The sequence below is a fragment of the Lepidochelys kempii genome, chromosome 22, assembly GCF_965140265.1.
Source record: "Lepidochelys kempii isolate rLepKem1 chromosome 22, rLepKem1.hap2, whole genome shotgun sequence".
NCBI classification, from domain to species: domain Eukaryota; kingdom Metazoa; phylum Chordata; order Testudines; family Cheloniidae; genus Lepidochelys; species Lepidochelys kempii.
Genome location: NC_133277.1, coordinates 16271949 through 16291737, shown reverse-complemented (window position 1 = coordinate 16291737; position 19789 = coordinate 16271949). Strand labels below are relative to the sequence as shown.

The 19789-nt window shown below is 46.3% G+C and overlaps 1 protein-coding gene across 4 annotated transcripts in view; it reads left to right on the top strand.

Moving 5' to 3' along the window:
- Positions 1–15938, top strand: part of ZBTB16 (zinc finger and BTB domain containing 16) — a 175749-nt gene extending 159811 nt beyond the window's left edge. For all 4 annotated transcript variants that reach the window (XM_073320756.1, XM_073320753.1, XM_073320755.1 and 1 more), the window contains 2 exons: positions 10733–10900; positions 13589–15938. In XM_073320756.1, the coding sequence (XP_073176857.1) occupies positions 10733–10900; positions 13589–13818 (398 nt within the window). In that variant the 3' untranslated portion in view covers positions 13819–15938. The remainder of the gene's footprint in view (positions 1–10732; positions 10901–13588) is intronic.
- The last annotated feature ends 3851 nt before the right edge of the window (positions 15939–19789 follow it).

Below are 19789 nucleotides of genomic sequence, written 5' to 3'. Positions count from 1 at the left end.
GGAACAGCCCCAGGAGGACCCATCTAGTGCACCACCTCTGACGCTACGGGATTGTTCCCTACAGTGCATCCCCAGTTCATTGTCTAGTGTAAACCTATGGGTGTCCAGCGGCGAGGCTTCTGTCACTTCCCTTGGTGGGCCTAATAACTCTCCATTAGGGATTTTTTTTTTTTTTTTTTTTTTGCTGCTCTTTAGCATCAACTTTCCCCGTTTCCTCCCTTAGGTAAATTAGTGTAATGGCTGGGCAGTCGTCATTATATGATGGTGCCTGAGGATCTCAGTTAGGAATTAGGATCCTGTCGTGCTAGACACTGTGCAAACTCTTGTTAAACAACAATCCCTGCCCCAAAGAGCTATGGACCGGGTTAGATTGACCCAGCTGTGTTACTCAGGGCTGTGAAAAATGTTGCATTCTCTTTGACATAGTTAGTTGAGCTAACTCCCAATGTAGATGCAGCTAGGGCAAGGGAAGTTACAAAGTTACATTCTTCTGTCAACCTAGCTACCGCCTCTGAGCGATGGATTAATTGCACCCATGGAAAAACCCCTCCTGTCAACCTAGTGTGCATCTACGCTATAGTGGTACGGTCACAGCACCATCGCTGAACCACTGTAGCCTGGACATACTGTAGGTTACAGCCAGTGGTGCAAGTAAAATCCAGTGGGCGGGGCACCAGCTAAAGGGGCACGTGACCTCCCCACGTGACTCTTCACCGCCCCAGCCCGTGTTCTCCCTGTTCCCTCCCAACATCCATCCCATGTTACCCGGGGCTGGGGGGAGGCTCTGTCGTCATCCTGCTCCACAGGAGATAGGGCTGGGGGGGTGGTACAGCTGCCGGAGCTGACAGCGTTCTGCTCCTTTCCCCGCTGCTGCCTCTCCCAGCAAGGAAAGGAGCAGAACCCACAGCCCCGCCCCACAGCCCTCTCCTCCGGCGGGGCTGCTGCAGTGTCTTTCTGGTACCCCACACCGGCTACAGCACGCTGGTAAGGCGTACCAGAGCATACCGGCCTACTTGCACGGCTGGAGAGGATGCAACAAACAAGCTGGGGGAGGAGAGACACCAGCAAAACAATTCTGGCTGGATACACCAAGCGTGGGGTATGGCTCTCACCCTATTAAGTACTGTCTTTCATAGCAGTGGATACCACCCTTCCAAGACTTGATGGGTTGGGCTCATGACCAGGAAAAGGAAATTCGAATGAAGGATTCCTAGTGGAGATTTAGTGATAAAGAGAAGTGGTGGGAGCAGTTGGAGGGCATGGGGTTTTTTTTTTTGTTTTTATTTTTATTTCCTTTAAATATAAATTAAAGGCAACGTCACTCTTCAGTAGAACTCATCTGGGTTTCTTAAGCGGCGTGCAGTAAGTTTGTTATCCTGTGTAACGTGGCATGTGACCTTATTAGTAGGGGGGTGAATGTACCTCATCGGCTTAAAGCACTAGATGCACATAATCGGCCTGGTGCCCCGCCTTAATGGGATTATAGTGACCTCTGCTATGTGGATGTGGTATTTAAACTGCGCCGGGAAATGTTCCAGGCAAGTTCTGTTTTGCTTGGAAGAGCAGTGGGGCAGTCAAACCACGGACCTGGATGGGCCGTGTGGTGGATTCAGACAGTCTTTGAGACCCAAACATGGGAAACGGATGCCTGTTCGAACTCTAGAAGATAATGCCATTGCTTCTGCTTTTATAAGGCACTTGAAGCAGCTTGCTAGACTCCACTGGGCAAATCCTTCTACCTACAGCTAGTAAAAATGGGATATAAAACAGGTGAGCAGCAGCCCTGGTCTTTGGAAGTTGGAGTTTCAAATCAGAGTGCTTACATCAGAGCATCCACTGTTCCAGATAAGCTGACCTAAAGGCCCTTGAGTACCTAGAACAGGTGTTTGGGCCCCTGAATCCCAACATGTGCACCCTAAATTTGAAAACTCACTGCTTGGATATAAGACTTGTAATGTTGAGGAAAGTAATTTTTAAAGCCTACAATTCTACAAATGAAAAGTGGCCTTTCTTTGGGAAGGGGATCCATAGCCTTCAAAGTAGAGTGAAAAGGCAGAGATTCTCAAAACTCATTGGAGACTTTGGCTTCCCAGCTTGAGACGCTGTAAAGGGGGCTGTTTTTCAGAACGTGTTGAGCCATCTGGCCTTTAACAATCAGGCCTCTTTATGGTGTGTCCAGTCGGGCATCCAAAATCACTAATCGCTCTGGAAAACCTTTGGCCCAAACATATAGGGTCTTCCACGGAAGTTCTTCTGTGTATAGGCAATTTGAGGGATATTGTTCTGTTTCCTCTTTAGTCCTTAGCCTTTTCCAGGATGACACACTCTGGCTGTTGGGCAAGTACAGGGCTAGCTGCTTGGTTGTGTGGGCTGGGCCTGCTGTACTCAACAGGAATAGCCTGGTTCCCAGAGCCCGTGGCCCCTGGCATTGGCCTCTCATGCCTGTGCCTTAATCCAGCCCTGTTTATCAACCTTAATTTAAGGGAGGCGGAGTGTGAGGATTAACTCACATACATTGCTTTGAGGCCCGTGGATGAGAAGGGCTAGGGTGATGGCTGCTGTAATTCTGTTATCCTTCTCATCTTAATTTAGCATAGGTGCCTCTAAACTGCCCCTCCACTCCCATTAGTAACCATAGCTGTGGTTAAGAGTTCACCTGAGATTTGATTACTGCTACTTTTCCCAACTGTAAAGTCTGCTGCAGAAGCTTCTCACCCCTTCTAGCCGCATATATACATCAGGTCGTTTGCACCAGACTCTTGACAACACATTAAAGATGACACCTGCTGACCGTGGCTGTTGTCCCCTTGTGGAAAAACTGTCTAGGACATGGTGTTCAGTCTCTTTAAACAGCACAGCATTCCCCAAGGTGTAAATCAAAAGCTCCTTTTCAAATAAGTGGAAAGCTTAGTGCTTGCGTAAGACCTTTCGTCGGAACACCTCGAAGCACTTCACAGATCTGGGTCAAGTGTTATTACACCCGTTTTACATCTGGGGAAACTGGGGCACAGAGAAATGAATTAACTTTACCCCAGGCCACAGAGCAAGTTATTAACATAGTTTGGTATAAATCCAAAACGTCCTGACTTCCAGTCCCCCATGGACAACACTGCCTCCAATTTATTGGAGTAGTTTGCTGTACTATAAACCATTCATGTGCAAACATGGAACAGGTGGTAGTTGATTATTGCTCATGGCTTGGCTTGTTCTCTTGCAAGAGATGAACTATATCGTGTAAAAAGGAAGAGGGTCTTCTCTAAGCAATGATCTTTCCTGTCATTTGTGCCCCAGTGAGGATCGAAGTACTAACCCTCACCCACCCCATGAATGTGTATAAATACTATGTCCTGAATCACAGGAGAACAGTGACTTATGGATGAGTTCAGTAATTAGCTGGACTGTACCGCTCTGTATGGTGTAGTGGCTGGTGTGTAATTTGAAGGCTTGTTATGAATCATAGGGATTGAAATTACTTTGTCTGGGAATTGGGAAATTGTTTGCAGATGGGTGGGGGAAATGTTTTCTTCCCATCATTTTCCAGGTAAAACCATTTTCTTCCTTGCTTGATTTGTTTGCAGTTTCATTTCTGGGTGTGGTAGCAGGTGAGTTTGGCATCTAGATTTCCCTTTCCCTCCTCACTACTGATCTGGGGTCAGATGCATTTGTTACGTTAGCCAGGGGATGTTTCTCTCTCAGCTGGAAAACAAAATCTCCTGTGCTAGGAGGAGGTGAGTTTTAGTTGGATTTCACATACCTCTCCCCTGGGTGACCAGCCTCAGCCCAGTGGGAATTGTGGTTGGGTGTTTTCATTCAGGCACTGTTGAGAGAGAGGATTGTCTCCTTAATGTGCTGGGTGTATTTTCACAGTGGGAAAGGGCAGAGTCCTGGTCCTGATGCCAGCGGGAGCGGAGAGCACTCAGTGCATATCAGGATGGAGAGGCTCCGGACACCCCTTCTGCTTAGCTAAGTTTTAGAGTTGGGGAAGGTCAGCAAAGTATGTTCAGAAATCAGAAAATAAGAAATCTGAGTGTGCAAATGCAGGGACAAATCCTGAGAGGTGCTAAGCACCCACCACTCCCTTGAGATCAGTGGGAAATGTGTCTGCTCAGCCCCTCTTGGGATGAATTTAGCCAAGGTAATTGCATGATGGTCCCCAGCTCAGGATATTTCCCTGAAGGGCTCATGTTTCCCTTCCAGCAAGCAAGATGGCTGTGGGGTTTGGAGCCCTAGCAAGAGAGAGCAGGTTGGTGGGAGTGGTGAATGATATGCCGCTTACAATCAGGCTGCCCACAAACCGGGAGGTTTCTGTTTCCACCTATTTTAATTGTCACCCCCCAATAGGATAATGACAGGAAGAAATGGACAGAGGAAATGCCAGTCAGTGCCCAGGAAAGAGTCTCTTGGCAGCTATGTCCATTCCAGTGCAGGCAGCTACCTTGCAGGCACGTCTCAGGACCTCCGCCTTATGCCGTCAGTGCAGTGAGTCCATCATCTGACCTAGGTTGTGACACCAAATCCTGGCAGATGGATGCTGCTGGTGCATGGTGTGATGTGGGCTCGCCTCAGAATATACCGTTTCCCCAGCCCAGAGAGGCTGACCTGGAGGTGGAGTAGCTATTCTTTTCCCTTTGGACTCTCATTTGGGAAAAGCTTGCTCAAATCACAGTCCTTTGAGCCTGTTCATTTAATCTGGGTCCATTAACTTGGGTGTCCTGCTAATGTGTAACCCTCCTGGCACCAGAGCTTCCCAGAGCAGCAGACAGAGACTACTTGAGATGAGGATAAAGTTCATGAGACCCATTGCCTTGGGGAGACTCAAATATCCACCTAGACAATATCCTATCCAAATTCTCCATCTAAGCTTTGCTCCTAGCCGATTCCCAGACCCACAGATAAGCCCGGCCAAACCCTGAGTTGGCCCCTCAGGCCTGATGATGTGAATCTGAGAAAAACAAGAACTACCTGTGCCCCAAATCCTTGTCATGACCCTCCTTCCACCACGTGGAAGTAAAGAGCTCTCCCTGTGGCAAGTCTAGCAGAACCCAGGACCACAGTCAGCCTGAAATCCGTTGGCCCCTGCAAAATTCCAAGCCTTGCTCATAGCAAAGTCAACACAGTTATGGGCCCAAGGAGGAGGAGAAATGCTGAGAGCCAGCGACGGCTCCCTGACTACTCCATCGATACTCTGGGTTTGCCTGCATGGCAATAAAACACCATGGCTGGCCTGTGTCCGCTGACTTGGGCTCATGGGGCTTGGGCTGTGGGGCTATAAAATCACAGTGTATGTGTTTGGGCTCTGGCTGGAGCTTGGGCTCTGGGACCTCTCCCCCCCCCCCCCTCGCAGAGTCTCCTTGGGTGACCTTTTGGCTTTTTGTTTAGGACAAATTAAGGATGCAAGGAAATCTCATTTGGTTCTTCCTGAGTTTATAGTGCCCAGGGATGCACCCTTTGGGAAGGAGACATTAGCTGTAAAGACCTCTCTGAAGATGATCTCTTTTACCAGTAGGAAAGCTTGGCATAAGGTTTTTGGTCACATTTAAATTGAGTACATTTATAAAGGATTAATAAACGATGGTTAATAGATGATATAAGCATGTTAGACATTGGTGTAGCCTATAGATGGTTATAAGCATATTAGTAGAAAGTGTTTAGATGGTTATAAGATGTGCGTATAGCAAGCAATCCACTGACTTGTTGGACTCTCACTATCTATAATTGTCAGAAGGGTCGCCATGTTAGTCTGGATCTGTAATAGCGGCAAAGAGTCCTGTGGCACCTTATAGACTAACCGGCATATTGGAGCATAAGCTTTCCTGGGTGAATACCCACTTCGTCGGATGCATGTAGTGGAAATTTCCAGAGGCAGGTATAAATATGCAAGCAAGAATCAGGCTAGGGATAACAAGGGTTAGTTCAATCAGGGAGGATGAAGCCCTCTTCTAGCAGTTGAGGTTAATTGATTATCCATTGATTAAAACATCTATTAATCATGTATTAACCTCTTCTTTGCTTAAATTGCACTTCTCATGTAAAATGTGGCCACTTTTTCTAAATATGAGTGTGTTCACACATCTTTTTAAAGCTTAAAAAGGATCCAGCAACAGCATTCCAGTCTTAGTGCATTTTACCCCTACCACCCAAAACACTGAGTGCTGGGGAAAATCCATGCAGTGGTTTGGAACCTCCATGAGATACAGAGACGGCTGTGCCATAGTGAATAATAGGAACGCGGGGTTCCCACTCTTAAATTAAACAAAACCAAATGGACACAACCCTTACTGTGTCTAGCAGCATCTCTTAGGTGTTCCTTTCAGGGAGACATACTTTTTTAGTGAATAATGCTGTACTGAGATGGGAGAATAGGGCTAGATAATGGAGGAGAAATGGTGGATTTTTTGGTTAACACTCTGGATTGGGACTCAGGAGATCTGCTTTCTGTTACCAGTTCCTCCGCAGGCTCCCCATATGATCATATGCAAGTGACCTAATCTCTCGTTGCCTCAGTTCCCTGCCTCTAAAATGGAGATAATTAACACACTCTCCTGCCCTTTGTCTAAGGTACTTAGAATGTCAATTCTTTGGAACAGGGACTCTTACAATGTGTATATACAGCACCTAGAACAATGGGTTGCAATCTTGGTGTTTAATGCTTGTGTAATAATGCAGGAGGCCTTTTGCCTCTAGCTTCTGTTACATCTCTTACTAGTAACTCTTTTTACAATATTTTCCAGATACAGTGTGAATTATGTCAGTGTCTTTTGCCATTTTCCTTCCTTTTCCTCATCTCTTGTGAACACCAGGAACCCTAACTTCTTTCCCTTTTAGAAACGTCCCTATAATCTCCCTTCATCACTCCAGATGGAAAAGGTGAAGGCAAGATCCTTAGCTGGTGCTGATCAACATAATTCCATCAATTTCAACAGCACAATGCCAATTTCACCAGCTGAGTGTCTGGCCCGGAAGTTTTTTTGTCTTTAAATCAGACCTCTTATTTAAAGATGAGCAAAAAATGTAATTATTTAATGCTTGGATTTCCATAAGCCTGGTATGTGTGTGTTCTCTCTCTCTCTCTCTCTCTCGTGTATGTATGTACACACATACACACACAGTGCCTTGCCTCATTAATATTCCGTTGTTCCTAGCCCGTTTGCCACCCATGCTGCATGTTGAGTATCAGCAGCTGTGTTTGGTAATGCAGGCCAGCGGAGTCCTTGGCATTGATGGATCCCTGATTTACACGGCTGATCATATAATAAACTCTCAGCTGTGTAGAAAAGGCATTTTATGGCCTTGCGATTGGTTGTTCAGTAGACTAACAAATACACCAGGTACAATATAAAACCAGGGTCACAGGTGCAGAAGGCTGGCCAGTGGGGGCTCTAATTAGTCCCGTTTGTCCTGCACTTAATGTCAAGCTCATTAAGGGGCCCTACAAAGTTAATCAACATGCCACAAATTGGATTTTTTGAGTTCTGCTGCCAGTTCTGCGCATGCTGCAAGGCCGTGGGTCTGCTCAGCTCCCTGTGTCAGGATTACAGGCCGGGTGCTGGGCATTTCCCTTTTCCTTTTATTTGGTCTGACTCTCAGGATTCCATATTTAAACTCCTTTAACATGTGATCAGGTTGATAATGAAATTCACTAAGATCCTGTCAAACTAGCTCCTGAGTTTAACACTTCATTTAAAGTACCAAGGTGCTCTAAAGAAACAGCAGAGGAGGGAAGAAAAAGAAAAAACTCCACTCAGACCAGTGGCTGGGTGTTAATGTGAATTATTCACCTGGTTTCCATTCACACATTTTTCTAAAAAAATTAATTTAACAAATGCAAATTCTGCAAGTTCTCATACAGGGGCCTAGCCAGCACTCCAGTATCTTTTATTTTTGAGCAAGGCGCTGAATGGAATACTGAAACAATAATTCTGAAATTTAAATACCCCCCAGGCTTCCCGCTTCTGTCACAGAAAACTCCTGGGTCAGATGTGCAGCTGGTATAAATCCGCAAATTATGCCTGTTTTCCACCAACTCAGGTGCTGGCCACATGTTTTCAGAGCTGAGCTCCATCTTTATAAATGGATTTTTTTAATCTCAAAATTCACCATTGTGTCACCATTTGCTGCCCCGCTTCAAAAAGAATCTGTATTACTAGATAGATTCATATATGGAACCCATCACCATAGGGCCAGCACATCTAGTGATTGTGATCATAGTTAAACACATTGATTCTGTGTTAGAAATTCAGGAATTGTCAGATCTTCAGTTGATGGGCTGACCTTGATAGAACCAGGTTCATTGACACCATTGAGCGCTCTGGCCCAACACAGAATAAAGAATAAATGCAGCTTGACTTCAGTGGAGCTATCCCTATTTATACCAGATTGGGCTCAGCTTTTGTGTACAAATGAACGTTTAAAAAGCATCCAAAGAGGGAAACCCTCTCCCTCCTTTCTTGTCACAGGGAAAACTGCCATCCACGCCTCAAACCCCTCTTGTGAGCTGTGTACACGAAGTGGTTTTTAAGGATCAAATGCATTTAAACCATGTGAGCTCTCTGCTAGTCTCCTGCAATCAGAAAATAATGTGGAATATCAGAGTTATTATACACAATGCTTTAAAAAACCATTTAGTGCTGCCTGAAAGATTTGGAAACGCTAATGTAAAATCAGAATTTATTGTGAGGAAGGTCTTCATTTGGGAGGGGCGGATTTTGTTGGAGGGTCTAAAGAGAAAAGAGAGTGAAATATCATTTTAAAGAGGAAGTGAAAGCACAGGCATCTGAGTATATAACTAGAAGGACAATTTATGCCCAAGCACGAGTGCAGTTTGACATGGGGATAATGAAAAAACGTAGGTCATTGTGGATGACTTAAGCCTTCAGCAGCTGAAGAAAATGTATGAAATGCGAGGAACATTACACGCTTGGCAGCTCTGCACATCTGCAGTAGGACAAGTGAAATACAGTTGGCCATTCTTTACCATAAACTGTGGTTGTAGGATATGCAGCACAGAGAAATTGTAATTACAGTGACAAGACAAATCAGTGATATTTAAATATTCATGAACAAAGTCTTGGGCAATCAATCTATCTTTATTGTCCTTGCCTTCACTTCTGTAATAAATAAGTAGCTGGAGCCCTCACCTTTCATTCAGATAATTCTGAGTTTGGTGCTAAACTGAAGTACATTTATCAGCCACCCAATCTGGAATATTTAAACACCCAAAGTTTTTGGCCCTGGGTGGCATCGCATTTGTCTGGAGAGCAAGAGGGAAATGGCTTGTGATTGCTCCCCGATATAGGTATGTGTGTGACCCTCTCTTTGGCAGACAAATGAGCCCACAAAGCCCTCTGTTGCAGGGGAGCAGTGGGCCTTCTGTCACACCTCTCTCTTGCTGGAATTCTCATGCCTCAGTGAGGCTTGTTGGGGGAGGGGGGAGGCGGGTGGTTCCCCAATTTGATTCCCCTCTCTGGAGATGGGACACAATGCCTGAGGAAGCAGCTGGCAGACCTGTAACCTCTTTGCAGGCTTGTCTGTGATGGAGAGCCTTTACTTTCTCTGCCATGGCACTGTTCCCTGGAGCCAGTAAGAAGCAGCTCGCTCTGCGACGCTTTCCCCCCCTGCTGCGCTTAGATGGTGAGGCAGGTTGCCTCGTTAGCACTTCCCCAACCCAATCAGCGAGGTCGAGGGTCTCCTGTGTGCAGCAGGGCAGCGGGTCCTTCCCATCCTACTGAACTGCAGGAGGGATGACTGTCATTCTGTCATTCCTGTTTGACAGGCCATATCTGGGGGTGAGGGAATGAGAGGAACAGACATGGGGACGGGAGGGGAGGAGTTAGGGCATGGTTTGAGTAGAGGAAGACTGTTGTACTGGACAGCCCTTTGGTCTGCTCTCTGAACTGGTCCATATGACCCAGTCCTCTTCTGCCCCCTAAATCCACAGTACCTGCAAAGAATCAGCCAGCCAGAGCAGGAGCAGTAAATAACTAGTCAATCATTACAAACGAGTGGGAGTCTTCATATCCTGCCCATTGTTAGCCTAAGTAACAGCCAGATCTTATCATTATTCCCCTCCTCTTCCTCTCCCCTTGGCAAGAGCTGTCTCTCCCTGCTGTGTTTGTGCAGCGCCTGGCACCATGGGGCCCTGATCCCAACTGGGACCTTTGGATGGTGGTGATATTATTATTTGTATTATTGTAGGGTTTAGGAGCCATCGTCATGGACCAGGACCCCAGGAGCTAGGCACTAGACAAACAGAACAAAAAGGTGGTCTAAATTAATGCCAAATAATAATGTACAGCAAGAGGTGGCGCTGAAGTTTCATTAGGTGGCCTCTTATCCCGAGTATCTCCATCCCTTCTGGGTGTTGAGCCAAGAAAGGAACGTGTGTAACCCCACTGCTCTGGATAAATTGCTGCTTGGATGCTTACTCCCCCTACATTTCCGGCTGGATGGAAGATTCTTCTTCCCTTCTAGTCTGAAGGTGCTGCGCAGCATTGCTCTTCATTGCTAGGCATCTCTTGCGTTCCACCCCAGAGCCAGCTGCATGTCATGGGTGTGTGAAGTGACCACTGTCAATTCCTTCCCCTTGACCTTCTGTGGTGATTAAGACCTCCCAGGTGGCTTTTCGAGAGGTGGGGGCAGCACAGAGAGAGCTGTGCGGGCGCAGGCTGTGAGGGCTGCGTAATGCTGTGCGGTGTTCTCCGCTGTCTCTAACCGCGTGCTTGTGTCACTCCAGGTGACCACCCCTACGAGTGTGAATTCTGTGGCAGCTGCTTCCGGGATGAGAGCACGTTGAAAGGCCACAAGCGCATCCACACTGGAGAGAAACCGTATGAGTGCAACGGCTGCGGCAAGAAATTCAGCCTCAAGCACCAGCTGGAGACCCACTACAGGGTGCACACAGGTACCGTCCTGCTGAGCCGCGCGTGAGTGAGCTGCTCCTGCAGCCGCGCCGCCATGGACTGTGATCCCCTTAGACCTCACAAGCTAAACAGGGCTGGGCTGGTTCAGCGCTTGGATGGGAGTCCTCCATGGAACAGCTAGGGTCACAGTGAGGGGTTCGCCAGGGACCATTCTTCCCTTGAGCCGGTATCGAACTGCTGCCCACAAGTGGTGGGACGGGATGTCACACTGCTGAAAGCACCCAGCTTTCAAACTAATTATTTAACCTGGGTGTTCTGCACAAGAATCGGGACATTAATTCCTGTGTCCTCAGGAAGTTCTATGCTGCTAATTGCACTGTTTCCCTAAGCTCCTCCTGCAGTTTCTGTCGAACACGGTATCTTCACTCCCTGCCCTGCCATGTGCGCTGTTAAACAGCTGCTGGGCCCCAGCCCAGGACAGGATGATGTGATGCCTGGGTCTAGTTTAGGTATCAATTCAGGATCCTTTGAGAGAAAAGGTGCTGTGGAAAGAACTACATCTTGCCTGGGCATTTGACAGCTGAGGGGCGTGAGAGCAATATAAAGTTGGGACAAATGAAAATACACTTAAGACTTTCCCCTTTACTTTTACTTCATAGCTACCTCTCCCATCTCCAGCCCCCTGCGCCCTTAGCCACCAGCCGCTTTTCAAAATTAATCCTTCCCCTTTGCCAGCACAAACGAAAGCTGTGCAAGGTGCCTGCGGGCGTCATGGGCGGGCTGGGAAGGGATAGGCCAGACTCCTTGTCATACTGAAATGATTAGGGCTGGTTAGTAACAATTACCCTCATCTCTCTCTGGAGAGAGAATAAAGAGAGCTAAGCAGTGCTGCTCCCTCTTCCTGCTTTTACTATATGCAGGAGCTGACCTGGCTGAATACCCAAGCCATCAAATGGTGCATCCCCACCTACCATCTGCCTTCTACATGGCAGGCTCAGAAAGAGTTGCAGGGGCTCTCTAGCCACTGGAAGATGCAGGGAGCTGCAACTGGAAGAGACCCCCATCTTCAGCAGGGCCATCCTCACTTCCATTCCTGCATGAGGACGTGGCTCTCCTGCCCTGTGCTGACATAGGGCAGTGACAGGTGCTAGGAGTAGCTAAAACGAGGTCCCTATTACTAGGTCTAATGATAGCTCCAAGTGGAAGTCAAAGTACCCAGCCATCCTTTGGTGCATGTCACACCTAACCCCAGTGTACAGGTTCCCTGGGTAACTCACTGCTACCCTGTCGTTTCGGGATAGCTGCAAGTCTGGGAAGCACTAGAGAGTTTTCTTCTCCCTTATGTGTTTTCATCCAGCATTATGGTCATATTCATCCCTTAAATACTGAATTATTTCCCACATCCAAAGTGGCCTGAATCATGGGCACTTGCTCTCGGAAGGCTGCTGCAGTTCCCTAGGAATCCAGGCTTGTTGCTGGGGATAAAGAATCACTGAATGCGTCAGCATGTAACTATTGTAAATAGTGGATCAATATTTAGATCACTTTTGCTGTTCATTACTTCATTATTCGCTGTGTCTGTGCACAGAGCAAGTATCAATATCAGAAAGGCCAGGCAGTTAATTACTGCATTGAAACGAGTCCCTGAAATCTCGGCTCCAGCCTCATATGTTATCAAAATGATTCACAGGCGTCTGCTGAGATTCAATAACCCCAAAATACGGGCAACTGAGCCGGAGCAGAGCTCAGCTTCCCTTCAGGGACCTAGCTTCTGGGTACCATGGGGGAACATAGCAGTTACCAGAGTTGATCAGATCCGGGTCTATCTAGCCAGCAGCCTGTCCCCAGCAATATCTGGCTCCCGTGCCTTGAGAGGATGGTGCAAGAAATACTGCAGTGGTGGATAACTTGCCCTCGGGGGAAGTTTCCACCTGACCCCTATGAGTCCGAGTTGGGCTCATGCCCTGAAGCCGGGAGGGGTTTTAGCTCTCCCAAAGCTTTCGCTGTCTTTTTTTAACCTTTCTCAATTTTTTTCATGTAAAGCCCCAATCATTTTTTAATCCTGCTAACCATGATACCTTGGGGCAATGGGTTCCCCAGGCTCACCGTGCGCTGGGTCATAATGCCCACCACACTCGGGTTGGTTTAAAAACATTCAGTGGAGACCGCTACAAAATATAGAACAACTAGAGGTTATATAGAATGTTTCACCCATAGATCTCCAAGTGCTTCACAAAGAAGATGAGCATCATTATCCCCACTACACAGAAGGGGGAACTGAGGCATGGATAAGGGAGAGTCACGCAGCAAGCCAGCGGAAGAGCTAGGACTGGAACCCTGCTCTCTTGAGGCTCAAATCCAGTGTCCTGTCCTCTAGGCAACACAGTCTCAAATGCCCTGTTATGCCTGAAAATCACCTTCCTTTTCCTTCCCTCCCCACATCCCAAGGCCATAATGAGGAAGGATGGCCCAGCATTTAGGGCACTGGCCTGAAATGTGGGAGACCCAGGTTGATTCTCCGCTTCACAGCAGACTCCCTATGTGATCTGGGGCAAGTTATTTAACCTCTTTGTGCTTCAGCTCTCTGGGGCACGGTGAGGATAAACACCTTGAAGACAGCGAGGTGCCCGGATACTTCAGGGATGGGCAGCTGTGTAAGTAGCACAGACAAGTCAGTGTGGTCGCCGCCTCACCCTTCTTTTGTCTCTCTCCCCCTGTTGCCCCTGCAGGTGAAAAGCCTTTTGAATGCAAGCTGTGTCACCAGAGGTCCCGAGATTACTCTGCCATGATCAAACATCTCAGGACCCACAATGGCGCTTCCCCCTACCAGTGCACTATCTGCCTGGAGTACTGCCCCAGCCTGTCTGCCATGCAGAAACACATGAAGGGCCACAAACCAGAGGAGATCCCCACTGACTGGAGGATAGAGAAGACCTATCTCTACCTTTGCTATGTTTAAGGGACATGGAGGGGGAAGATTTAAGTCATGAAGGACTGGGCAAAAAAATGCATCATCCATGGCCTTTTATTCTGTTGTTGTTTACTAAAGGGATTCTCCGTTTTTGTCTCTGGCTCGTGAGGTGTTTATGTGGGGTAGGGGGAATAATTCCCTTTTTAATTTTTGGGTTCTCTGTGCAGTCGATGAGAAAATGCATCAGTATTGAGGCATAGCCAAATATCTGCTCATGTTTTGTGACTACGCACGCCAAGGGCTTTGGAAAGAGCAGGTGAATGTGTGGAGGGGAGGAATGGGGCAGTCCAGCGCACGCTTTGGGGTCTGAGATTTTTGGGAGGTTTTCCTTTCCTGGTTTTAATTTTTCATCCCGTTTTTGCCACATTGGTTTAATTGACTCAGGCCTCGTCTACACTTAAAAATGAGGGCAGCCCAGCTACACTGCTTAGGGCTGTGAAAAATTTTGCACCCTGAACGCTCTAGTTAGGGTGACCTAGCCCCTGGTGTGGATGTGGCTAGGCTGACAGAATTCTTGCATCGACCCGCCTGTCGGAGAGATGGATTAACTACGGCAACAGGAAAAACCTCTTCTGCTGTTGTAGCAGCTGTAGTGTAGACATGCCCTCAGTCACCCAGCTTTATTCAGCTGCTTCTCGTGCAGCCTCACCAGTAGGTGGCAGTGTAATGCCTATCGTTAAAATCCCCCTCAGAGGATTCCCCCCCAAATTAGATTGAATGTCCCTGTTTTGGGGGTACCCAGAAATACCAGGGCAGATGATGCTCAGCATGACGGGCTGGACGCTTTGGAAGTTCGTTAGCTGTGCGAATGATGTGGTGGGTCACATTGCAGTCAAGATTTCCCCAAGTCACGAGTGATTTTTGGGAGCCTTGGTTTTTTGCCTGCCCGACTTGAGACACCCTGAATTTCAGAACATGCTGATCACCCTTGTTGGTGCCTGCAGCCGGAATCACTAGTCAGTCTGGCGCAGCTTGGCGTAAGTTAGGGCACAACTGGAATTTTCCTCAGGAAGGGGGCCAGGGAGATGACCCCTTCAGAGCAGGGCACTGGTCCCAGGTGGAGAAGATGGTGAGCTGTAGGTGCCCATGGGCACAGCATGGCTCAGCTTGGTGCGTGGCTCTCAGAGAGCAGAGCCAGCAGCAGGCAAGTTTGTGGGGCTGTAGCCAGGGGAGGAAGCAGTAGGATATGCCACGCCTGGGCACCCAGTGCCAGGGCAGGGTGCATCCCAAGCAGTAGCGGGGGGGGGAAGGTACCCTGCAGCCCCGTGGGCCTCCAGTGCCCCCATTCTCCATGAAAAGCCCTAGCATCAAGGCTGCAGCCCCCCCAGCTCGGGAAGTGCCGGGCCTCTCCTCCCAGCCATCAGCACCAGGACTCTGGCCGGGGCTCCGCCGTTGGGTGCCCCATCCATTACTTCCTGGGTGGGTGACAAGTCCCTGGCCTCAGGGCCACCCTGAGCTGCTATCTGGAGCATCGGCGCCATTGCTGGGTCTCTGCTCAGATCCAGCCAAGGGAAGGCTGTCCCCCTGGCCCATGTTGCACCCACTTGGGCATAAGTAAAATAAACCTGAACTTCGCTACAGTTTTGTTTCGTTTTTTTTTTTTGTCCCCTCTGTCCCTGGGCTGCTGTGTTTCAGATGGCAGATAGTTTCCTGAAAACATTTTCAGTTTATTAATAAAATCTGAAAACAAAAAACTGTTTTGGAGAAAATGAATTTGAATAAAAATTCAATTTGAAGGAAACTATTAAAATAAATTTGACGATGGAAACTAAGTGAGCTTCAGATTGTTTGCATGCCTGTTAGTGCAGGGTGTCAGGAGCATGCTGGTGAGTTAGACTAGGATAATAATTATCCTGCTACATAGGACAGGTAGGGTGACTTCTCAACCTAGTATGGAGGATGCCTTCAGAGTGCCCCCCTCAATCACACTCCTCAATTAGTAAAGTTCTTGTTACATTACCACTTGGAATGATCAGAAACTGACAGCTGCTGATCCTCTCATTCATGCAAGGAAAGTTGCCCTGGATGTTTTGATCAATGTCACTACTCTTATGGCCAAGTCGGTTGGTGCTGGTGGTTGTCCTGCTATAATAAAAGCTACTTGGATATTTTGGGCTGAAGCCAGTTTGTTCAAGAGCTTAGAACTTGGCTGCAAAAATTGCCTCTAGGATACAACCCTCTCTCCTGACCAAAGACCTTTCTATGCATTTTTTTATTTTTTTTTTTTTTTTTTGAGGGGAGGGAATTAGAATCAGATTGAAAGGGCAAAAACTTCCAGCCTGTTTGTCAAATCCCAGTGGTTGGACAAGTGTGTCTTCAGATGAGGGAGTCACAGTTCAAGATGCTCTTAAACTGCCCCCTGGTGCCTGGGTATTGCCAGGGGTCTGAAGGAATGATGGGTGAGCTCATATTCCCGCCACTTGCAAACACATGCAATATATCCCCATGGCTTGCAATGCGTCACAGTGACTCAGGATGGTTAAATGCTAACCTGTCAGTTTGACCTAAATGTGTCAGAAATTTGAGGAGAGGGGAGTAATTCACAAGTTCAGGTGATGGATTTTGTTTGTATCATGCTGCTCAGTAGCTCACTTTTGTGTCTCCACTTATGCCACGCCTTGCAATTCAACAGTGCTCTTCTTTTTTAAAGTAAGAGCCCTTTAGAAACCATCCTGTCTGGCTGCAAGAGCTTTGCTCTGTATGGGGAAATGCGTTTGTTTTTGGTTTTGTTTTCCATGTTTCAAAACAGGAACATACCAGTTAATTTTTTTGCTCAGCCCTCCGTCCAAGAAGCTATGAAGGAGTGAATGGTAAAAGACGGCTTTTCTTTGTATTTGGCTTTCGGGGGGTTTGGTTGTTTTTGTTTTAATTTTGAATATTTCTGTTTAGCACATTTTACTTGAAATTACCTCGGTTTTTTGTGACCTCATGAGCTTTTATTGTTGGGTTGGAGGTTTTTGTTTTTTAAACGGATAGGTTGTTTAAAAGGCCATGCCGCAGATCGGTGACATGCGGTGTAAGAATCGCATGCTCGGTGAGAGTGCAAAAGTGCCACAACAGCCGCAAAAGTAATTTTACGGTGGTTTTTGTGCATTATCATTACCAAAATTGGTATTTTTTAACGGCCTGCCTTGGCAGAGCTGGGGTCGTTGATTCTGAAAGCTACCTCTTATGTTTGGTTTTGTTTTTATTTTGCAGTTATGAAAGCACATTTTGCAATATTTGTGTTCGCTTTGTGATGTCATTTCAATTTTCATCTCATGCTTTACTTGCAATTGTATATTATTTTGTAACTTAGCTGCATTTATATTAAACAAAAAAAAGTTAGGGAAGTGTTTTGTAGATGGAAGTAAAGGGAAAAAAATGAGGGGTGTTATACTGCTGTGCCCACCCTACCCCCAACCTTGTCTCAACTGTCGGGGAAAAATTTGAAGGCCTTAAAACTGGGGAAAATAACTTCATGTGACAGTGGAGCAGGGTAACTTACCGTTTAGTGAAGATTTAGTGCTTTGAAAAGGAAAGAGTTAAACTTGAATATGTGAATAGAACAGTAGAGTCTTGTTTATAATGTGAAAAATGTGAGTATAAAATCACTTAGGGCAGAACTTGGATAAATAAATCTGCACTAACGCATCAATTTTGCGTTAGCCAGCAATGGCCATGAGATAATCTCTGTCTCAAAACTAAAACTGATGTCAAAAATGTTTAAGGTATTCCACCAAATGAACCCATTCTTCACATCCACCCTGTCCCCCATTCACCGAGCTGAAAGGGTTGAACTGATATTTACAAAGTGTAATATTTTTGTAATGTTTGTTAGTCCCTGTGTCAGTTTCCAGAGGACCTTGCCCTTCCTTTTGTAATGTGAACAGGAATTGTGGGTGCGTGCGTATGCGTGTGTGTGTGTATGCTTTTTGTGTGTGCGGTTGTGTATTAAATCATGCAGTATTGTTGTAATCCAGTGTTGCAGCCTTGGATGGTACTAAATCAAAATATTGCAACTTCAGAATCACATGCAGGAAATGTATGCAAACGTGCATGTCAAATGCAGATTTCCTACATCTGCTAACATGGGCTCGAGGTGGAGTGGGGAACAAGCAGTACTGTAGGTATTGGTGACTTAATAATAATTTCTTTTTATTGTCTGGAGTTACACTACTCCTGGGCAACCATCATTTGTATTTACTGTTAACTGGAGAGAAGCAAATTCTTCCTCAACCCCCCAATCTAAAAGATATTATTTGCTGTTGAATGTTAGAGGATATGTGGAGGCAGTTCGGATGCATCAGGGGCAGAGCACAAACACGTACAGAAGTAGACAGGGTGACAGACTTCACATGGAGCTCAGGCAAACATGAACAGGTCTGGAACGTAGGGGGAATCTATCTGCTTTCTCCCCCCTTCCATTAGAGAGCACAGTCTTATGGGGCGGGTGGGGGGGAACGGGGAAATATTGTGTGCAGTTTTATCTTCAGAGCAGCATCACTTCTTTGCTCTGTTGGCCAGGTCAGTAATTTCCATTTTAGATAGTCAGTTAACATTTTGAGCACTGCTTATCACGGTATATAGTACTCTTTGTGAATTAGAATGGTAACTTCCTTATACAGTTCTATCAAAACTTCTAAAGCTGCCTATATGCACAGACATTACTCTGTTTGCATCATCCGTTTTGAACGTATACCTGGCTGTCTCTGGTGGTGTTTTGGGAATAAAGTTAGTGTTGTCTCTCAATTCACAGCATTAAGATCCTTTTTATGCATTATATGTAAAATACATGTATATCTATTCAAGCATACACTCATGTGTGCACACACATAGGATTGATCGTATCTTTGCTGCTTTGTGTTGGGAATGGGAAGCAGAACAGATGCTGATTTAGTACGATCCAGGATGTAACTCTGGAGAATGGCTTGTTTAATCTTTGTGCCTGAAAACAGTTTTTTCACATTTAAAAGAAAAAAAATGGCTGCGATTTCTCACAAGTATATGGTACCTTTTTGCAGTAAATTGGTACTGCTGGCGGGGGGATGTCATGGTACAATGGAGCAAACAACTAATTTTCCAGCTCAATTTATTTTCCATTGGAAGACCCTTTCTTCCCCCACCATCCTAGGTGTTGGCACATTTTGGCTGCACCACCTGGCACTGTGTAAACTGAAGTTTGTTTCCTATCAAACCCAAAAAGTTCAAAATCAGGTCACTGGGATGTTTTAAATCTAAAGACATGAACTTTTGTTGAGTGAAAACTCATCAGACAAGATGAGAACGCTTTTTATTATTTTTCACTCCGCTTACATCTCATTGTTCTCCCCTTTTCCCTCCCCTCCAACCCCCCTCATTGGGACATCTGCTTCTGTGGGTGTCATTCCAAGACTGCTTTAACCCATAGGACAGAAAAGAGGGCTGACAAAAAAGGCAGCAAATTCACCTCCGACATACAGCTTTGAAATATCATTCCAATGAATGTGGCTGATGAGCAGTCTCTGGTCCCATGACATCCTTCCGTGCGGAGTACCAACCTTTTGGTGTGCATCATAGTATTTGTTTCACATAGTGTTATGTATGCATGATCTTTTAAGGCTAACAAGCCATGGTAAAGCTCCATGACGTCTATCCATATATATATATAATTATATATATGTATATTATAGCACTGAGGACCAACTGCCCTTCTGGACCAAGCAAACAAAGGCTTGTTTTCGTTGCTTGTCTTGTATGTTGTGACAGCACAAGTGCCAGTCTGATCGCTCTGTATTAAAACTAGTGTTTTTAATTAAGTGATGTTCTAGTTCTGTCTACCTCAGCACCTCCTGTTAGCCTAATTTTAGAAGGTGCCCAATTTTTTGTTTTTTGGTTGTTGTTTTTTTCAGATTATTGGTTACTATTTTTTGTATAAATCTTCTGTTTGTTTTCTCGTTCCGTTCATTTCTTTTGCAGCACTGCTTGTGAGTCCATTCTC